At 32.3% G+C, this 16,884-nt stretch overlaps 3 protein-coding genes across 8 annotated transcripts in view; 1 reads left to right on the forward strand and 2 right to left on the reverse strand.

The window, feature by feature from the left end:
* The window catches only part of LOC129899306 (pullulanase 1, chloroplastic), a 27,607-nt gene extending 20,245 nt beyond the window's left edge, over nt 1-7,362 (forward strand). For 2 of the 6 annotated variants that reach the window (XM_055974228.1, XM_055974270.1), the window contains 8 exons: nt 1,431-1,519; nt 1,738-1,815; nt 2,034-2,172; nt 2,288-2,397; nt 3,635-3,734; nt 4,013-4,113; nt 4,956-5,048; nt 6,411-6,479. In XM_055974228.1, coding sequence (XP_055830203.1) covers nt 1,431-1,519; nt 1,738-1,815; nt 2,034-2,172; nt 2,288-2,397; nt 3,635-3,734; nt 4,013-4,113; nt 4,956-5,013 — 675 coding nt within the window. In that variant the 3' untranslated portion in view covers nt 5,014-5,048; nt 6,411-6,479. Of the gene's footprint in view, nt 1-1,430; nt 1,520-1,737; nt 1,816-2,033; nt 2,173-2,287; nt 2,398-3,634; nt 3,735-4,012; nt 4,481-4,955; nt 5,049-6,410; nt 6,480-7,275 lie in introns of those variants that run through there. The other 4 variants (XM_055974237.1, XM_055974245.1, XM_055974254.1 and 1 more) reach the window with 4 other exon arrangements.
* LOC129899341 (zinc finger protein ZAT5-like) lies at nt 7,100-8,510 on the reverse strand. Its single transcript, XM_055974282.1, has one exon. It carries the CDS (start codon nt 8,252-8,254, stop codon nt 7,100-7,102), a length of 1,155 nt encoding a protein of 384 aa, XP_055830257.1. The 5' UTR covers nt 8,255-8,510.
* A 4,020-nt stretch (nt 8,511-12,530) lies between these two features.
* On the reverse strand, nt 12,531-15,820 carry LOC129886302 (monocopper oxidase-like protein SKU5). Its single transcript, XM_055960942.1, has 7 exons — nt 15,745-15,820; nt 15,148-15,508; nt 14,130-14,498; nt 13,242-13,320; nt 12,956-13,133; nt 12,693-12,828; nt 12,531-12,573 (listed from the first exon to the last, which is right to left on the reverse strand). The coding sequence occupies exons 1-7, from the start codon at nt 15,818-15,820 to the stop codon at nt 12,531-12,533; spliced, it is 1,242 nt and encodes a 413-aa protein (XP_055816917.1).
* Between the last annotated feature and the right edge of the window lie 1,064 nt (nt 15,821-16,884).

Raw genomic sequence — 16,884 nt, forward strand, 5'->3', positions numbered from 1 at the left:
CTCCTTTAAATTGCAGTGGTGGAGAAGTATGAGAGAGTTCTAAGGTCAATGCATTGTTAAATTGGACGTCTATTTGGTACCTTTTTGAAAGCTAAGTTATATATATAGAAAACATATAAAAGTACTCTCTCTATTCCATTTTAGTTGAGAGTCGTTCCTTTTTAGCCCCTTCCAAAATGATTGACGCCTATATTTGGAAACTCTTTAAGTCTAACTATTCCATTTTATCCTTAATGACACTCTCTAATTGAAATAGGTACAACATGTTTAAGATCATAAGAATCTAACGTCATTTTTGGTACACCGCAGAGAGTACTATAAATAACAATAAGTGTTAGTCAAAGTGTTAAAGAAGGTGAAATACATTAGATAGCCCCTTAAACTTACCACAATCTTCAAGTTTGTTGTATTTCAATCTCCTTTAAATTGCAGTGGTGGAGAAGTATTTTAGTAAAAAATATCTGGTGGAGAAGAAGGAAAGAAAGGGGCGGAGATGGGAAGCAGCAGGATTGATAAAGAAAAGAAAGAGGACGATTTGAAGGGGGGGGGGGGGAGAAGAGGGGGGAGGAGAAGGGATTTCCTCTCTCTTTTTAAAAAAAAATTAAAGATTGTTGTTTTTCTTTTCTTTTTCAAATTACACTTGTCATTTTAATTTGTTAGATTGACATGTTAATAGCAAGTGCATTTCACATGTTAAGTCTATTGGATTGAAAGAGGTGTCTATTTGGTCACTGCAAAGTTAATGTATCTACTTGACAATTGGTGGGAAGTTTAAGGTCTATCTATGTAATTCTCCATAAAAGAATGTTATCAAAAGATCTCGTAATTTAAAGAAAGGAACTATTTGATTCCCAATAATTTTTCCAATCTTTATAGTGCCATTCTTTTCTGAAGCAAGGGAATATTTTCTAATTTGGTCCCTTAAGAAGATCTCCTTGTAGTGGGCCACAGAGACGATACAACTTTACCAAATTAATGGTCAAAAACACAGCTCAAGCATCCCGGTATTTTGAAATTTGATAGTCGACGTGTGTTTTGATAGGAACAAGAAACATTTGATAGTTGAGGTATGTTTTGAAAAATAGTTGGTGATCAGGAAATTCGGGATACTTTAGGTGCGTTTTTAATTCTTCACTTTCTTTCTCTCAAGTACCCTTTTCAAGAGTAAAAGGATGAAACAAATGTATCCTTGTTTTCTCCGGGGTATTTATTTGTAATTCATTCATCCCTGTGTATTGGGCGCTTCTTTGCTATTTGCAACTCACAAGTTTAACTAGTTAACTTTGTATAATTTGAAAAATACTGTTTTACTGTTGTGATTTGCATGATAAATTAAGTATAACACATACCTATCATGCTAACTTATAAGGTAGTTTAATTGTGGTATTTTTCTTAATCTTGCAGTACTGATACTTGCTAACCTTTCATAGGGAATCCCGTTTTTCCATGCTGGAGATGAAATGCTGCGCTCAAAATCAATAGACCGTGACTCTTACAACTCTGGTGATTGGTTCAACAGGTCTACCACCTCTCCCTCTCGCAAGTTACTTTCTTCAGCGACGTATTTCGATAATTTAGAATCTTAGATGACTAGCTTTTTACTGTTCATTTTCTGGTTTAGATATGGACGCCTTTTCTGGTCCTAAATCTTACTTTTCTTCTTTTACTTCTAATCAGTGTTTACCTTTGTAAATGCTCTTATGTTACTGTGGATGTGTGGATACTGTGATTTTTCAGGCTGGACTTTAGCTACAACTCTAACAACTGGGGTGTTGGTCTCCCTCCGAAGGAGAAGAATGAAAGAAACTGGCCACTGTTAGTGATTTCATTACTACCCTTTAGCGTTATATTTCCTCCATGAGAAAAAAAGAGAGCTGGGACTTTTCTCTTTGGGCCAATGTGGTGGTTGGGGTGGGTTGAGGTGCACGTGTTGTCTGCTTCTTTGGTGAAGTTCTGATACATACAATCAAGATGGTTTTCCTATTTGTGACTCATCTAAAAGTATTTCCTTCTTTGAATTTTTTTATTTTCAGAATCAAACCCAGACTAGCAGATCCATCCTACAAGCCTCAGAAGAGTCATATCCTTTCAGCTGTTGAAAACTTTTTGAATCTAATGCAAATACGATACTCCTCACCACTCTTCCGGCTAAGGACGGCCAATGCTATCCAGGTTAGAATGTAAATATGTATCGATGAAGTCTAATTGAAAATATCGACTCCTTTCTTCTTCAGTATTTTGCAATTATTTCAGTGTTTCAACGTCACGGATTTACATGTTCCTCCAGGAAAGAGTACGATTTCATAATACTGGTCCTTCATGGATTCCTGGACTTATAGTAATGAGCATTGAAGATGGCCACCAGGGAGTTCCAGGGCTCTCTCAATTGGATCCAATGTGGGTAAATCTAATCAGTCGTTAGGCCTCCAAATTGCTGCTTTTTGTTGGTTGTTTTAAAAGACTGAGCAGCAAAAAAGGGGTTAAAATGACTTTCTTTGGATTGAAATGGCTTTTAACTGCTTTTCAATAATTTAATTAAGCATTGAGGGGCTTTAAATAACCAAAATAAAATACATCTGCATAATTTGAAATTTAAAACAACCTAAAATATCTCAACAACTCTAAAAACCTAACTAAAATTCAAAATTCAAATTCATTTAAACTAAACAACTTATTTTACTAAAATTTACTGCAGTAACTAAAAGCAAATTTCAACACTCCTCATTTGCTTTAGTTACTGCAATTTAAAAAACTGTTCCTCCTCAATTTTTGCTCTAGCAATTGATGCTGAATTTTTCTCAGTTATTTTTGAACTTGCACATTTTTTGGATATTGATCTTTCTCTTTTTCTTTACTTTTCTTCTTTTGATTTTGTGCTTCAAAAACACATTCCATGACATTGTCTTGTGTAGAACTTCTTTTGAAAGTGCTTTTATTTGGACAATTGTAGGATTTACAAAGTGTTGTTGTAAGTATTTTTCTTCCATAACAACAACACATATGACATAGGCCATAAAATATGATTTCATTTTCACTAACCAAATCTGATAGTTTTTTCAGTGAAACTTTTTTGGGCATTCAAAGAGAGACTACTGCTTGACATCCTTTTTTTTTAGGTTGAAAATTGGTTTAAAATAGCTTGTGCGTTGAAAAAAACCACGGGTTGAAAATAGCCCTGATGGGTTAAAATGGGTAACCCTGACGGGTTAAAAAGATAGCCCTTATGGGTTAAAAATGTATGGCAGTGCTTTGAAAGAACTCACAGATCTCGTAAGATCAATGAAGCTCTTGATACCACTGTTGGTTTTTTTAAAAGGACGGAGTAGCAAAAAAGGGGTTAAAATGACTCTCTTTGGATTGAAATGGCTTTCAACTGCTTTTCAATAATTTTACTAAGCATTGAGGGACTTTAAATAACCAACATAAAATACATCTGCATAATTTAAAACAACCTAAAATACCTCAACAACTCTAAAAACCTAACTAAAATTCAAAATTCAAATTCATTTAAACTAAACAACTTATTTTTCTAAAATTTACTGCAATAACTAAAAGCAAATTTCAACACTTTTTCTGTTGATATATATACCTGAACCATTAATTGAATGACAATAATTTTTTCTCATTTTACCAGTTATTCCTATATAGTTGTCATCATTAATCCTTGCCCAACTGATGTATCGTTTGCCAATCTTGCACTAAGAGCAAAATCTCTTCAATTGCACCCAGTACAGGTATTCTTTTTTTCTTTTATGTTGCAATTCTTACATGCATAGCTGAATATGCCAGACTATTTAATGTGTTTCCATAAACACATGTTACAAGCCTCTCTGCGGAGTTTATAAAGAGTGTCTTACATTTTGTTTCACAATATAACTGTGTGAAAGAGGAAAAGAAGTACCAATAGAAGTAGAAGGAATCTGATAGAAGTATTCGTACAATCTCATCTTCATGCATTACTAGCTACTTGTATGACATTCATGCTGTTCATTGTTCACTTTTGCGTCTCTAGATGAACTCAACCGATGATGTTGTTAAAAACTCAACATATGATGCATCCTTGGGTTGCTTTAACGTGCCTGCCCGGACAACTTCTGTGTTTGTTGAGCCAAGGTAAAATTTTGTTTGCTCTTTCATGAAAAGGGAAACCAGTATCGGTGAGTTATGCTCGTGCATTATCATCACTTTCACAGTTCAGCAATGTTTCTGCCTTCAGCCTTCTGCTTGTTGAAACTTGTACATGAGCTGTAACTTGTTATGTTCAGTTCTAGAAATATGGCCATGGAGGATCAAGAAATAATATACCACAATGGTTTGTTAGAAGAAAATATACCACAAAAATGACCCCATTTCTCTGCTTATTTAACAAGGAAGTTACCAGTAAGGTGATTTATGTTTTATTATTAAGTTGATAATCAGAGAGAATTTATATGTCAAATATTTGCGTAATACTAGTATCTTAAATTCAACATTTGTTTTTCTAGTCGTGTAAGTACCTATTTTGTTTCAAATTTTAAGAGTCAACTTGTTTGATTTCCATGTTGGTTTTTGCCTTATTTTGCTTCTTTAATGAATTCTGAAAGAGAATAAATAATGACTTGGGGAACACTGTCTTTCTTTAGTGTTGTATAGAGCCAATTATTTCTTAAATCATTAATCTAATCATATCGACAATCATTTAAGATGAGAGACTTTAGAGGTCAGTTGGTAGGGTGTATACGAATAGTACTAAGTAGGTGTATTAGTATTGCTGGATTGAAATTAGTTATGTTGACATAATTTTTATCGATTGTTTCGTTTGTTGTATTAAATGAATAGGGTTTAATAGTACTATGTAGTCCGTATTATTAATGCTATGGTTAACTATGTATAATATTGAATATATAGTGTATAACTAATACCAAACTAGGAATTAAATAATATAAAAGCTAATGCATATATTATTTTCTCTATAGTCTCTTGTCAAACGATCACATGTACAGGGCATTCTTCAGAATTGTTGGTGCTTCATAAAGTAGACATTATTTGTGCACTGACATAATCAATTGGTAAGTATATATAATTATTATTTGTACTTAATCAACTGCCCATTTTCTTTTTTCTTCCAACTATGCCTTTCAATACGTTGAATTCTATGAATTCTACGACTATCTCATCTAAAAGATTAGCGATGTGATACTTAATCGATCGAATTATGTCATGACATGTATTTGAGTTTGATAAATTTTTCTTTGGCGAAGCATTTGATTATTATTTTTTGGGGTCAATGATGACGGTGAGACGTAAATCTAGTATCTCTATTTGTTTTAATACCGTATCGAATGGTGTGATTACTCATGCTTTTTCAAATTAATGGAAGGATAAAAAAAGATTGTGTAGATATGGTGTTGGCAGAAGTGGAATATAATAAAGGGGTAGATTTAGGACATGAAGTGAACTTTGCCCGTCTCTTGGGACAACTTTCCTTACGTGCAATACACAAACCTAAATAAATTCTTTCATGCAAGTTACTTGTCTTCCACAAACAAATATGCATGCATTTTCACAAGTTATACCTATTCCAATGTTTTGAATAAAGAAATGAAACTAAAAAGGGAGACTTAGTGCAATTGTTAAAATTGTTGTCATGTGATCGGGAGGTTATAGATTTAAGTTGTGGAAAACAACCTCTTGTAGAAATACAATGTAAGGCTGCGTCCAATAAATTCTTGAGGCCCGACCCTTCTCAAACCTTGAACATAGTGAAAGCTTAGTGCATTGGGCTGTCCTTTTAAAATTTAAAAGAGAAGTGAAAATTAATTCAGACGATGTTTGGTTTCTGACTTTTAAACCGTTAAATTCGTGTAAACTTTACAGGAGATAAATAGATGTAAAGTGAGCATATGTATCCCAAAATTAACTTTGTCAAAATTTAACCTTAACTTAAAGGATCAAATTACTTGATATTTGTGCTGGTAGGAGGTAGCTATAGATATTTGATAGAATAATCGTGGTGTACACAAGTTGGTTCTGATATCATTCATATGTCACCCTAAAAAAACTAAAATAAAATTGGCTATAAATAATTTAATTGATCATTGTCAAGATGCACATGCATGAGATATGAGCTAGTATGCATCTAAAAGGTCACTTGTTAAACAAAAGCTTCATTAGAAAGAAAAAAAATTGGAGTTTTTTTTTTTTTGTGTGTGTTTTTGTCAATCTTGAGAGATGTGTATAGTGGCAAATAACTAAGAAAAAGAAATTGCATGTGAGGATCCAAGATTTATGGAACTTTGGATCCAAGATTTTTGAATAAGCTGTTAACTAGCTAGTACTTCTTTCATCTCATTTTATGCTACACATTTTTTAATCTACTTTTTTATATAAAAAAATAAATGTTAATTTGACGTTTAATTGTGACTTGTTAGGACTTCGCCGCCACTCATTTAAAATAGGAGACAGGAAATTCTCATCACTATATTTATAAAAGAATACTGGTACGTTATAGTGTATTTGTGTCTTACATGTCACACATCTTTAATTCATTATATATATTTCGTGTTAAATCAAACATCATCACATTTTTTTGTAATAACATGAGTAAGAAAAAAAGGTGATGTACAATACAAAAGACCCAACATAATTAAAAAGGCCAATGCTAACTACTCTAAAGCTATTATTGCTATTCACGTTGGTGAAGGAAATAGAGAAAGAATAATGTAATGTAATGTAATGTAATGGAGATCCTCAAAACGGTATGTATGCATGCTGATTAACAACAACAATGTGTAATATATTTTACAAGTATAGAGAGTGTATGATATACGCGGATCGTATCTCTACTGTTATTGGGTAGAGAGAATGTTTCCGATAGACCGCATACTCGGCATAAATGTTGATTCAGGTGGCAGATTCAAGTAGTAGGAGAATTAACATGAAGCAAATAAAGCTGGCACCATAAATAAAAATACGAAGTGACTTTTACTATAATACCCACTCAATTGATGATAAAGAATAAAAAGAATTTGTATATAACAATGAGAAAATATATATATATATTTATATAGTTGTATGGTTAAAAAGTACAAAAAAAAATAAAAATGAACCTGCATTATTGTCAATAATGACAATCAACAAGTTGCCTTTGTGTTTGTTCTTGATCTTGTTGCTTTAAGGATACAACAGGATCATCTTGATGAACTGGAAGATTAAGGTCTAAAGACAACTCATGATCTCTTTGTTTCTTCATAATATTATTATTGTTACCAAATTCTTGATCTATGGATGTTGCAGGACTTAAATTGCTCAAATAATAGGGTGAATTTACTCTAGCGCCCCCGCGATGACGTCTCATGTGACCACCTAAAGCTTGTCCTGAGGTAAATGCAGCACCACAATATGAACATTCATGAATCCTAGGAGAAGAGTAGTACTTGTTGTTGGAAGAATTTGGCAAATTTTTGTTGATGTTGTTGTTATTATTCTTGTTTTTGTTGTACAATGTTGTTGTTGTTGATGGTGAGTGTTGTTGATAATAATCGTCTTCATCTGAGAAATTGAAATATGATTTCTTGTTAAATTCGGTGTTTAATGTCTTGGGCTTCTTGTGACTTGCTCTGTGTCCACCTAGTGCTTGAAAAGACGAGAATGTACGATTGCACGTCTTACATTCGTACACATATATTCCTGCTTTTGTACCATCTATTGAGTTGGTAGACGTCTCAATGTACCTTTTGCTATTAAATTTCGTTCGGTGCATCCTTAAATCCTCGTTGAAAAAATCGACATTATTGTTGATGAACCTAGGAGGAAGGGGATTATCGTCGTGGCCTTTGGACAAGAGGACAAGACACTTGGCAGTTTCCTCCTCCTCCTCGGTGAACGTGTTGATAAATACCTCAGACGAAGCGCCTGAAGACAGAGTTTCATTATTATTATTGTCGTTGTTGGTGGTGGTGTTGCTGCTAATGTTGTTGTTGTTACATGCAATGCCTTCTCCATTGCCACTACCTCTTTCAATATCATTGTTGTTGCAAGCGACATCATCTCTATTATCTTTACCAATATTGTCGCTATTATTATTATTGTTATTGCTGTTGTTGCTAGGGACGTTTTCTACTCCATTATTGCATGCGTTTAATGAATCATGTGATGTTGTGACGGAGAAAGGGATATTTGGAGATTGAAGTCTAAGGCGTTTGGTTCTTTTGCCCTTAACAATGTGGAAGAGGTCCTTAGAGGGACAACCTACCACTTCCTCAAGAGCCTCCATAGTTTCCCTTCATCCACCATCAAATGTCTTCCACATTAATTAACCCTAACACAAAAAAAATATGTGAAATGAAAGGAAGTTTTTTGTTGTTTTTTGAGGAATGAGAGAAAAGAAACAAAGAGGAAAAGTAGGGAGAAAAAACACAAAAAGAGGAAGCTTTGATGGCAGAAGAGTTGATGATATGTAAATATAGTGAATGAGAAAACTAGTCAAAGGAGTGAGAAAAATGCACCACTAGAAATTGATGTATATAACAAGTGAGGTTAATTAGTATTTTATCTATCATTTATTAGAGAGGGAGAGGGAAAAAAAACTAATTATAGGAAGGTTGCAAAAAAAAAATAGATATAATTAATGAGAGATAAATGGGGAGAATTGGATGGAGAGAACTCAAGGTAGGCCAATGACCATTGTAATTCAAGATGTGGAAATAACCAAATTTGCCCCACTTTTTTTTAATTTACTAAATCTGTCTTTTTTTATCCTTTAATTAATTATAAAAAAATTAAGATTTATTGATCACTGAAGGAAAATATTTTATTTATAAACTCAAGAATTCTTGAATCTTACTACAAGATCTTTCTATTCAGTATTTTTGTATATTCTTGTGTGTTTCTGTGTATTGAAAATAACCTAGCAACATCCCTATTTATAATAGTAAGAAATCAAATTAAATTAGGACTATAAAATCTATTCCTATATAAACTAGGACAAATAAATTCTAACTAGACATTAATTAAATAAATATCAAATAACAAATCTTAAACAACTTAGGATTCCTACTCCAACTTTGAATTATTATTCCAAAATTCTCCCATAATTTAAAATTGTATACTCTTGTCTTTTTCTTCTTGTCATTGTTGTTGAATTGGAAAGCCTTTTCCTTCGATCTTCAATTTCATTCTTGTCGTTATTGTTGTTTCGGAGAACTTCTCTTCAATCTTCAATTTTTTTTCTTGATTGTATTGGAGCACTTTCTCTCCAACTTTCAAGTGATGCAATACATATATGCTGCCTCACAGGTACAATCTGACCGTCCCATAGGTACGGTCTACGCGATCCGTAAAATCAATTTACCCGGTCTGTAGGCTCAGTCTACTAGGCCCGTAGGTCCGGTCTATCCGTCCTGTAGGTTCGGTCTAACCGGCCCGAAGGCTCGATCTACCCGGATTGTATGTCCGGTCTACCCGGCCAGTAGGCTCAGTCTAGTGTTAGAGCTTGTCTCCAACTCTTGTTGATGCCGTCCCACCAATTTTTATTTTTTTTTACTTTCTCCAACTTTTAATTAGAGAAGAGTTTCTTCCTTTTGTGCCATGTTTGTTTGCACTTCTTTAATTCTGCAATGTTTTTGTAAGTCCTTCCTCCTAGCATTATGTTTTCATGCATATATCATTCGTCTGGCGCTTGTCATCATGATTATTGGCCAGACGAACATCATATATGGGTCATAGCCGCCCACCAGCAGCAGAAACTCTTTGATTCTCTACCAGGATCGTAGAAGTTCGATATCAATTTGAAGGAAAATTATTTTATTCATAAACTCAAGAATTCTTGAATCTTACTATAAGATCTCTTTTGATCTTTCTATTCTGTATTTCTATATATTCTTGTGTGTTTTTGTGTATTGAAAAATAACCTAGCAACATCCCTATTTATAATAGTAAGAAATCAAATTAAACTAACATTATAAAACATATTTCTATATAAACTATGACAAATAAATTCTAACTAGACATTAATTAAATAAATATCAAATAACAAATCATAAACAACTTAGAATTTCTACTCCAACTTTGAATTATTATTCCAACAATCACTTATAAAATGAATACAAAAAAATGATCTTTTCAGACTATCTTTCTTAAATATTCTCTTTTTTTATTAAATCAATAGCAACTAAATTTGTCTGACACTACTAGAAATACGCTATTTTTTGATAGACCTATTAAGAATCGAAAATTTCAATTGATATAGATAGAATTTACTCCGTCTGAATCCATAAAAAAATTATTATTGCGACATTTGGTATCAAGATTTTCGACAGACTTCCGTTAAGAGGTTTGTTAGTATTGCAATGGAAATAATTTCCATCAAGAAATTCTACCTGAATTAGGTGATTTCTAGTAGTGGAAGGGACGACTTTAGCCTTTCCATATCGGATTCACCTGAACTCGTCAAATTTTAAATGTGAGACATAAATTGTAATAAATTATAAATATTAACCTATAATTTTAAAAGGCGGAACCCATTTGTGGCCCCCTAAAGTTAGCACCAACTTTTACTTAAACACCTCAACTAAGCTTTATTTATTTTAGACACCTCAAGTAAGGTTCTGATGTGTCATTTTGACACTTTGTGCTGATTTGGCACATTGCGTGTGTTGCACCCATTTTGATCGCGTGAAGACCACTTTTAAAAAAATATTTTTTTTTTCTTGTTCTTCTTCTTCTCCATTTTCTAGATGTTTTCCTCGATTTTGTAATCTCATTGTCATTGTCTAGATTTAGTTCTTATTTTCCTTCTATTGTTAATTAGTAATTGATTTTTTAAAAGTAAAGTAGAAAAAATTATATCTTTTTAAAATAAATTTTCAAAATAGTTTCTTTTGATAGTGTTTTTTGAGAAGACAATATGGGTGGGGAAGGAGTTGGGGTTGGGGTGGGTGGAGGTGGAGAAGACGACAACAACTGGATGGGGTGGGTAAAGAAGACAACTAGGTGGGGGTGTTTTTTTTTTTTCGAAAATCACTTTTTATTAGAAGATGAATTTCTTCTTCTTTTTTTTAATTATTATTTGGGTAAAAAATGGCATATGTCATCAAGTTAATGGCCACTTTTTTTCTACTCAAAAGTCATTATTTTAAAATTATTTTTGATATATATGCCACATGTCTTCATTTAATTGGTCACTTTGACACATCATCGGCAAGTGTATTACACACACTTTAGATATTTGGGTGATTGTAAAAAAGTGTCAAAATGACACATCGGAACTTTACTTCAGATGTCTAAAATGAACAAAGCTTAGTTGAGGTGTCTAAGTAAAAGTTGATGCCAACTTTAAGGGGGCACCGATGGATTCGGCCATTTTAAAATATAATAATTTTAATGTTAAGAATCTTAAAATTCGAACTTTAAATTTAAATTTTGAAGTCACTTCTCTAATATAAAGATCCATTAGTGGAAATTTTTATATACAAAATTGATAATTGGAGATGTTATTGTTGTAAAACTAAAGATCCAGTTGTCCCCACAAAGGTTGAGACTAAGAACCTGTTTGGATGGACTTATTTTAAATAATTCATAAGTTGAAAACTGTTTATAAGTTTTAAAAAAAAATAAGTAGATGCAGCCCAATTTATTTTTTTTGACTTATAAGCTATTTTCAACGTATAAGCTGCTTAAAATAAGTTCATCCAAGCAAATCCAATTATTTATTGAGACTTATTTTAAGCACAAAATGACTTTAAATTGGTCATCCAAACATTCAAAAAAAACTGAAAATAACTTATAAGTCAAACCAAACGGGCTCTAATAAAATTAATTGTAAGGTAGGTTTGTTGGCTCATTTTTTAAAATTTTTATAATAAGATAAGCAATTAGTTGGATAATGATTATCAAATAACATGAATTAGATCTGAAGTGAAGTATGGAGAGTCTTGTATGTGTAACCACGTTTGTATTGCACATGACATATCACTCGAAAATATTCATCTTTTTTTCTTTTTAAGGACAAAAATATAATTAATTAAGGTGACAACTAAGTCATAAACCAAGTTCTGGTCATGACTTTATAATATTTTTTGCATGTCTTACCATGATGAGTTGTGGCTTATGTGCTTTTAGTGATTTAAAAATTAGGTAATGTATCATTAAAAAATTAATCGGACATATTTATTACGGATCGAATGATCTTTTGAGTGAAATAGCAAAAATATATATTTATTATAGTTTTTGAATCCCAAACCTAATTGAATGGTATAACAATATAGATAATAGCCAAGTATATAAAGTATATAGTATAATAAGGATAATAAAAGGCAAAACAAAACATAAAATAATTTTAAAAAGACAAAGAACATAAATTGTAACTCATTCTTGGGTCTGGATCTCACGCAAAACTTTTCAATATTTTACTCGATCTAATAATCTCAACTAAATCAGTCAACACCCTTCACCAATTCTAGCCCATAAGCCCTTACGGATCCAACTGGGTTCACAACATAAACTGATTTGCATGTAACTAAAGCACCAACACTACTTGATCATTTCTCATCTCATATGATTAAAATCACAAAAATAGCCACAATAATATGAAACCTGTCAAAATAGTTTAAAACCAAAACAAATTAAATGAAATAAAAAATAAATGTGACATATTAAATTAGAATAGTAATTAAAAACATTGTAATTTTTTTTTTAATAAATGAATGAATCACCATTGTGTTTTTGTAATAGTTGTAGACGATGGTACTGCAGGAGGCGGAGGTACTGGAGCTACGGGGCTTGGTACTGGTTCTGGACTTGGTGGTGGTGGTGGTGGTGGTGGTGCTGGTGGAGGCGCCTGCACGATTCCTATAATTTTCAAAAAAAAAACAAACGGACATTATATATTCCGTCCTAAATAATAATAATATTTTTCTCTCTTCTTTTTTTTTTTTTACATAAATAAATTTATTTAAAGAAAATTATAAATACTAACCACAATATAGTAGATTTTTAGGGGGAATATGTTCTTTGGCTGGATTAGGATCAGAGTCATAAACTCTAATATAAAGTTCTTGTCCTAAGAACCAATTTTTCAATTTTTGTGACCTTAAATTCCACATTCCTGGATTGTCTAGATATACATATACAGCTGTCCATCCTTTTGGGTAAACCTATATATTAAAAAAAAATGTTTATGATTAATTTCATAAAAATTTTAGCATATAATATAAAGTTCTAAGGGATTTGACTATATAAAAAAAAATTAAAAAATTAATTACCTGAACAGTAGAACGAACAACAGGATCATAAAGATTATATGTATATCGTGATTCAAGAGTCCAATTTCCAAAACCATACCTGAGATTTTAACAAATGAAATAATAAAATATTTTTTTGTCATATTAAAGTAATAAAATGTTACCAACAATGATATTAAGTTACTAAATTGTACAAACTATACGATAAAGTTAAAGAGTTATTCATTCCTATTAAGGTATATAATTGTAAATTTGTAATATACTCACTATAACAACAATACCACCAAATAGTGGATATCAAGGTAACTTTACTCTTATAGTGGATAAGTTATATAATTTCTAATGTAACAAAAAAAATTAGTTGTGACTTTAATGTTAAAATGGATAAAGTTCAACTACTTTAATATGACAAAAAAATAGTTTTATAATTTTACTGTTATTATTATTAGAAATATAGGTTTTTTTACCGCGAATCAATGAAAATTTTGTGTGGTTTTTTTATTCATTTTCTTCCGAATCAGCTCACTGAAAAAACGCATGCTAGAAAACAGATTTTCATTGAAATATTGAGAAGCTTCCTAATTTTTCTATGTGAAAACACTACTATTTTTTCTCTTCTCACCAATTCAATCAAAATATTTATGGGAATAGTCATTGACCATTTCTCCATGAGAAATTTCAATGGTAAAAATAGTGATTTTTAACGAATGTATAGAGAAAATATTTCAATATCAAGGATTATTATGGGGTGATAAGTACTACGTCTTTAACTTAAAGTCTCAACGTCCTCCCGTTCGATAAGGAGCATTTACCCTTCAAGAGTGGAATTTTTCGACACGAATCTAAATTAATGGGGCCTTAAAATGAATACCAAAAGACTAGAAAAATGAACCATATTTTTATACTTACCCAACAACAAAGAAGCCAAATCCATCCAAATGCCAAGAATCCATGACTTGTAACTCATTCTTGAAAACAATTTCTAGCCACCCTTTATGTTCTCCAGACGCAACAAATGTTCCATAAACAACCTCCGGTAGGCTAACGTTAGCCGGATATTTATCAAGCTCGTAAACTCCGACGCCGTTAAGGTAATAATCAGCCAGTTTCAATGGTGTTTTGGGGGTGGCATAAGAGACATTGTTGATTGCAAAATTTATAGTACCATTTTTATAGTTCAATGAATTTTGGAGAACAAAAGTTTGTGACAATGTCACATTTGATACATTGAAGGACCCTTGTGGATTAGGCCTTGCTGCACCTGTTGTCAAATTCCACCTGCAAGAAAATTAATTTCCTTTATCAATAAAAGTTGAAACTCTCATGCAAAAAAGGGAAAAATAACTTTGATTTTGAAAAGGAGGGTAAATTTCAAAAATAGTGATTTTTCCGACATTGTCATAGATTTTGAACTTAAAAAAGGTGAAACTCTATCACCGCATTCCGGACACTATCATGGAGTTTCACCTTTTTTTAAGTTCAAAATCAATGACTATATCGTGGATTTTATAAATCGTGGTACTATCCTGAATTTTTTACTTATTTAAGTTTGCAATCCATTACACTATCATGATATTTCCGCATCAAAAGTGTCTACTTTTCAAAGAATTTTTAAATACTGCCTATTTTTGAAAAAATGAAAAGTAGCTAGGCCGTACACTACTGTTTTACCCAAGTCTCTACTTTTTTTTTCTTTAATTTATGTCTCTCGTAACAAAACTTTTTCACGGGACATAAATTTATATTTTTGTATTATAATATTACACAAGTTCTATGGGCATGAGTTCAAGTTATGTTCACTAGCCATAGTTCGATTGCTAAAAGGAAAAAAAAAATAACTCATTTGAAAAATAAAAATTAAAGATCAGTTCATTTGAAGGCAAACGGGCAATTAATTGAAGTGGATGTTGCAAGTAAATGGGCCTACCTGATGGATCTAGCTTGACTAATAGAAAAGTTCACATCAAATGGGTCAGGCCCATTTGGAATAGGCCCATCAGCAGGTTTGGTAGAGTTCTCATAGTGCAATACACCAACGACTTGAAGAGTTTTGAGTTGAGTTGAATTAGCCATTTTTGCAGTTGCAACTATGTAATAATCAGCAGCATCTTGATCAGCTGTGACAAGAACAGAGTATGATTGGCCCACGTGGACGTCGAGAGAGTTTAACGCGATTTGATTGGTGTACGAGCCTTCGGTCTCCACCAATAACATGCTATGGTTTTGGATTCGAAAATTAAAACTCCATTCGCTTCCCACATTTGAAACCCTCAATCTGTATGTTTTTCCTGTAAATAAATTAAACGTCAATATTACTTTTATTGTGTTTTCTAACTAAATGGTCGCACTAAATTTTTGTGAGAAAACGTTAATTTTGTTGACATTAGACGACAGTCTAATATTTTCTCAGTCCCATGAGCTATATCTGCACAACTTCAAAAAAAAATAAGGACAAAATCTAAATGATAATTAGGAAAAAAAAAAGGGAGGGGGTGGGGGTGGGGGTGGGTATTGGGCTTATTACCTTTATTTATTGTGAAGGATTCATTGGATTTTGCTTTTGGGTCTAAATATGAGCCTTTCCCATTCATAAGCATCATGTTTGGAGTTTTATTGTATCCTTCATGTGCCAACTTGTCTCCAATAACCTATTCATTTTTTTCACATAGTCCAAAATTATTTAATTAAAGGAAATTTAACTTTATTTATGCAAGGAAATAAATAAATGTGAAAAAACTATAACTTTTTGTTAGAAAGATGAACCATGTAAGTTTAAATAACATAAATTTTATGGGATAATGGTATTTTTGGTCTCTTAACTTATTGGTAAACATTATTTTTGGTCCTTGTGATGGTATATGCAAAATTAAAATCTATGTTTTAGGTCCCTTCACATAAAAAATATGTTATATTTGACTATTTGTAAAATTATATCAACATCAAATATGAAATAACAATACAAACTTAACATAACGCGTGAGTAATTAAGTGGTGAAACTATTAAAAGTACAAAATCCAATCTCAAGTATCATAGGGACAAAAACAAAAAAGATTATTTACCTTGAAGCTATTTCCATACCAATCACCAATGAGAAGATCGAAATCTCCGTGGGGCTCCGCGAATGGGGGTTGGATCATGACCCGATTGTTAATTCGAATTGGACCGAATGCTCCACCGGCCTTTTCGAAATGTAGGCTTGGGAAATAGAAGAAGCTTCCAATTTGGTCTTTCAATTGAAATTCATAAGTCCAATTAGTATTGGGACGGATCGCACAGTTGGTACCCGATACTCCATCTTGCCACGAGTTGTGCCTTTGTTGGATCCCATTCCTATAGGCCCAATAAAGAAAACTTGCCTTGTTATATGTCTGTTATATGTCTGGTATGAAAGGAAAATATTTTTCATGAAAAATGTGTCTCAAAAGCATTTTTAGACGAACATTATGGTATTGGAAGTGGAGTCAGTGGGGTGGGACGGAGAGGGGGTGGAGGAGGTTTGGGGTAGGGAGGAGTGAGGGCGGGAGTAATCTTTGGTCGTATTTAGGTGATTCGATTATTATATGGTCGTATTTGATCAGAGCTGAAATTAAAAAAGAATAATAGTATGTTGATATTATTAAAAATATTTTTAGAATTTGCATTTTTTTTTTTAACATATGGTAT

This window comes from Solanum dulcamara, chromosome 1, assembly GCF_947179165.1.
Source record: "Solanum dulcamara chromosome 1, daSolDulc1.2, whole genome shotgun sequence".
NCBI lineage: Eukaryota > Viridiplantae > Streptophyta > Magnoliopsida > Solanales > Solanaceae > Solanum > Solanum dulcamara.